Genomic DNA, 4,943 nt, shown 5'->3' on the forward strand with positions numbered 1-4,943 from the left:
GGATGGCTTCTTTCCAAAAGGAAGAGTCTTGAGACTTTATTGCCTCTTCATATGTGTTTGGGTTACTCTCTAAACTGTAGCAAATTGGTCCATAACTGTTACTGGAATCATTTGTACCTTCTACAAGGAACATAAAGAAGTCTAGGCCATAATCTTTCTCTTTTCTGGCTCTTTTACTTCTTCTGGGTTCTTAACATGTCAACGTATCATTATTAGATACATTATTTTCTATGCTTTGTACACTAGAACATACAGTTTCCTTGGGATGTAGAATTGAGTTAAATCTATTTTCTTGAAAAATTGCATCTCTTGACTCAATCACTGTGTTAATAGGATATGAGTCATTAGATTCAACAACCATGAATCTATAGGCCTTGCTATTTTCAGCATAGCCCAGAAATATACTTTCAATTCCTCTTTCTCCCAATTTCCTTCTTTTTGGTTCAGGAACCTTAACAATTGCTCTACATCCCCAAACTTTTATATAGTTAAGATTGGGTTTTCTTTTCTTCCAGAGTTCATATGGGGTTATCTTGTTCATTTTATTGGGAACTCTATTTAGCAAATAACATGCAGTTAACATGGCTTCACCCCAATAACCTTTAGATAGACCAGAATAGGATAACATAACATTCACCATTTCTTCTAATACCCTATTTTTCCTTTCTGCAATTCCATTTTGTTGTGGGGAATATGGTGCAGTTGTTTGATGCACAATACTAGTGGACTCAAAATACTCAGGATGATAGAACTCTCCTCCTCTACGTTGTAAAAATGTAGAAATCTCATATAGTACGTGAATTAAGTTCATGTAAACGTACGTGATTTAAGATTGTGTAATTAATGGAGTTTGAGACTCATTGGTGGTATGTAAACTCAGTTCACGTACATTGTAAAATTGTAAAAATTACAAGTAGTACGTGAATTGAGTTCACGTAAACGTACTTGACCTGAGTTCATGTAAACGTACTTGTACTAAGTTCACGTAAACGTACTTGAACTGAGTTCACATACATTGTAAAATTGTAAAAGAAACTCCAGTAGTACGTGAACTAAGTTCACATAAACGTACTTGAATTGAGTTCACGTACATTGTAAAATTGTGAAAATCTCAAATTGTACGTAAGCTGAGTTCACGTAAACGTACTTGAACTGAGTAAATGTACTTTTAAAATAACCAAAATGAAAGTTAGGATTTTGAGGATATGGATGAAGATGTTGATGAATAAGAAAGTTAGGGTTTTGAAAATAAAGATTATGATTTTGAAGTTGAAGATGTAAACAATAGGTAAGGACATTTTGAATAATCTATTTTTTTTTTTTTTTGAAAAAGAGGGATGTGGATAATAAAATAAGGGGTGTAGGTAGCATTTTTTAAAAAGTTGATAAGTAAATTGAGATCGAGAAAAAGCATATTATTATATTACCTTACAGTTACAGTTACCGACGTAGCAACATTAGTGAGAAAGGAAATGGAAGGAAGGGAAGAAGGACCGCCAAGAAACGATCTATGTTCAGTTTGTCATGGAAATTTCGATATTCCATGTCAAGCTAACTGTTCTCATTGGTTTTGCGCTAACTGTATTCTTCTTGTTTGGCAACACTCTTCTTCTGCTCTTCAACCTTGTAAATGTCCACTTTGTCGTAGACCTATTACCCTTTTAGTACCAAATTCCCAATCCAATAACAACCCTTCTCTTCTCTCTCAAATTCAAACTTATAACCGTCTTTTTGGTCATCAATCTAATTCACCCTTTTCTCAGAGATTACTTGATCTTCCTTTTCTTTTGAAGAGACTTTTTTGGGATTTCTTTGATCCTTCTAGATCTCTTCCTCTTGTTATTAGAGCTCGTGTTTTTATTGCTGTTAGTAATCTTCTCTACTCAAACTTTTCTTTTTTTTTTTCTTTCTTTTTTTTTATGTTCAAAATCAAATCTTTGTTGGTACTAGGTAGTTTAGTTGAATGAAACAATGTTTATTAGGTTTTTATTAGGGATTTTGGTGTTCTTATTTTATGTTCAAAATCTAATCTTTATTGGTACTAGTTAGTTTAATTGAATGAAACAATGTTTATTTGGTTTTTATTAGGGATTTGTGTGTTCTTATTTTATGTTCAAACTCTAATCTTTTTTGTTCTAGGTTGTTTTGAATTGAATGAAACAAAGTTCGTTAGGTTTTTATTAGGGATTTGGGTGTTTTTATTATTTTTCATGTTTGTGTAGGAAATGCTAAGTTCATACTAATTTCTTCTCTTTATTTCAATTATTTTGTTTATTCTTTATATTCAAAGAAGAACAAATTCATGGGTGTTTATTTATTCTTTATGTTAATGATTTTAATTAATTATTATTTGTGTGTTTAATGTGTAGAGAAAAGGGTGTTGTTGATATTGGTGGTTCATTTTTTGCTTCATGTCTATTGTTTGGAAATTGAATTGATTTATATTCAGATTCAAAATTTGGTGGTAGGCATTAGTTGTATTGAATGAAACAAAGGTTATTATGTTTATTTGGGATTTGGGGTGTTTATTTTACTTGTTTATTAATGTAGTAAAGGGTTGTTGATGTTGTTGATATTGATTGTGCATCTTTTGCTTCATGTTTCTTGTTTGGCAATTGAATTTTGAATTTGGAAAATTGATTTTAACTATAATTGGAGGTGAAATGGAGTGATTCATGTTTGAAACGATTTTGTGTAACAGTAATGAAGCAACTGTGTTTTTATCAATCACGTTTCAATCGATCGAATTTGATACATTGCAACATTTTTGTAGTGTGAATCCTAACACTAACATAGTGGCATTGTCTCTTTTATACAGACAGTTCTGAGTGCTATATACATCTTGAGCCCTATCGACATCATTCCAGAAGGTAGTGTATTATGTAGCATATGTATATTAATCGATTTCAATTTTGAATTCAATTACTTGTGATATTTGACTGTTTTGTTGGTTTTGTGAAATTGTTTTCAGTAACTCTCTATTGTCCATGCTTGATTTTGTTCCCTTTTTCTTCTGTAGGTGTATTGGGAATAATTGGTCTCTTGGATGATCTTCTAATTGCACTAATCTTCTTCCTACATGTTGCTGCCCTTTATAGATCAGTACTTTACCGCCGTCACGGGGGTTTGTGAGCTTCACAACCTTTGCAATTTTATAGGTAAAGTAGTGAAATGAGATGAGATGATGCATTTAGTTCCATTTAAAAATTGACAATACCTTGTTTTGTACATAGAAAGGTGCAGTTCGGTCTCGAATATTGGATTTAGCAAAAGGTCAACATATAAGCTCTTCCTTTAAATATCGAACATTTCGTTGAGACAAAAGAAATATCAAATTTATCTTTACCATAGTTTTAGTTCATACATGGTGATGGCTATATATATAACACTTTTATTCATTTACAGCATTTATTTACCCTTGACAAGTTATAGGGCATAAAATGATGTGAACTTTGGAACCTGTGTATTCAATCTAACCTCTAAGAAAGCCAATAGAATAAATAGTCTATGAAAGAACACTAAAGAGATTTATAGGCAAGGTTTTTAAATCACCGTTGCAATAACAGTCACAGTATCCTTGTCATAATTGATATTGCAGATTAACAGAATCAAATGAGACTATTATGGCCTTAATTGTTGTTGTGTTGCTATTGTTATTGCTATTGTGACAACGATGAAATCCATGATATCGAAGCCTACATCATGGATAAGCCTTGATTATAGGGAGATTAGTGAGCATTTATGCCTTCTGTTCCTTGCCACCATTTCTTTTTTCATTTTACCTTGTGATAATTTGGAAGTTGATTCTCGTTTGGTAGTTGTTGGCAATCTTCCGTTTATAATAGTTATCACTTTTTATTGAAAATCTTGAGTTAGGAATTTTGGGTTGAAAAACTATTGCTTTTATTCTGTTTTTATTGAAATTGAAAGTGTTTTTTTTTATATTCCCATAGATTTGTATACATTTTTTGAAATAGAAAATGAAAACTAATAGGTCTATGCTTTTTGTAAATCTTTGTTGAAGTTCATAAAATATTTTAGAAAAAAAAAATTAATGATTTAAATTCATATTTTATCTCTGAAAATAATAGGTTTTAGTTTTGGTAATTTTTTTTTTTTTTTTTTTTTTTTTTTTGTGATTAAAAAGCAAACTGTCAAATATAAGTGAAGCTAACCCAACTAATACACTAAAAGATGGAAGTTTCTAGTCTCCTCCCCTCCCCTCCCCTCCCCTCAATGTTTTCAATAGCCTTCAACATGTGTTTGGATTAGCAATTTAAACATGTATAGGAGGTTTTTGAGAACATTTGAGGAGAAGAAACTTTCCTAAAAGATAAAACAACGAGCACAAAGTAATCGACGTAAAATGGTGATGGCTTCAATTACAAAGGGCCCAAGTGGTCTATGATGGATATTTTTAGACGATGGTTCATCTAACCTCTCAAATTTGTTTATTTTTTTGGTTTTTTAGTTTTTGATAGTGTATTTGAGAGTGGAGAAGCATACACACAACAACATTCGAATGTAACATCCGAGCCTAGGAATGAAGAGGGAAGGCAAGGGTGAATGAACATTTACTTTATTTGACTCCACCTTTAGATCAAGTATTCTTATAGATACTACTATAATCTCTCCAAACTAGATTTCGCTTTAAAAACCATAATATTTGCCAGGACTAAAAAGTATTTTTTTAACCAACATTACTGTTTTTTTTTATAAGCCAACACGCATTAGTGTATGTTTGCGTGAAATTAATTGCAACACTAAAATGACTGAAAAATAACATTTTAAAAATAGTATGATAAGTGAAATTTTTAAAACAAAAATAAAAAATGAATCTCTACTAAGTATTTTAAGTACTTACAAAAGTTTCTTTATCTTAAACATTTTAACAAAAAATAATTGAATAACATGTATATTTTTAAAAATTAATTAATATGCAT

General features: G+C 30.9%; 1 protein-coding gene across 1 annotated transcript; it reads left to right on the plus strand.

Annotated features, from left to right (window-relative positions):
- Positions 1 to 1,419: 1,419 nt before the first annotated feature.
- On the plus strand, positions 1,420 to 3,361 carry LOC101503295 (uncharacterized). The gene is made up of 3 exons (XM_004499523.4): positions 1,420 to 1,865; positions 2,819 to 2,870; positions 3,020 to 3,361. The coding sequence occupies exons 1-3, from the start codon at positions 1,473 to 1,475 to the stop codon at positions 3,130 to 3,132; spliced, it is 558 nt and encodes a 185-aa protein (XP_004499580.1). The 5' UTR covers positions 1,420 to 1,472; the 3' UTR covers positions 3,133 to 3,361.
- The last annotated feature ends 1,582 nt before the right edge of the window (positions 3,362 to 4,943 follow it).

The sequence above is a fragment of the Cicer arietinum genome, chromosome 5 (genome assembly GCF_000331145.2).
Source record: "Cicer arietinum cultivar CDC Frontier isolate Library 1 chromosome 5, Cicar.CDCFrontier_v2.0, whole genome shotgun sequence".
NCBI classification, from domain to species: Eukaryota; Viridiplantae; Streptophyta; class Magnoliopsida; order Fabales; family Fabaceae; genus Cicer; species Cicer arietinum.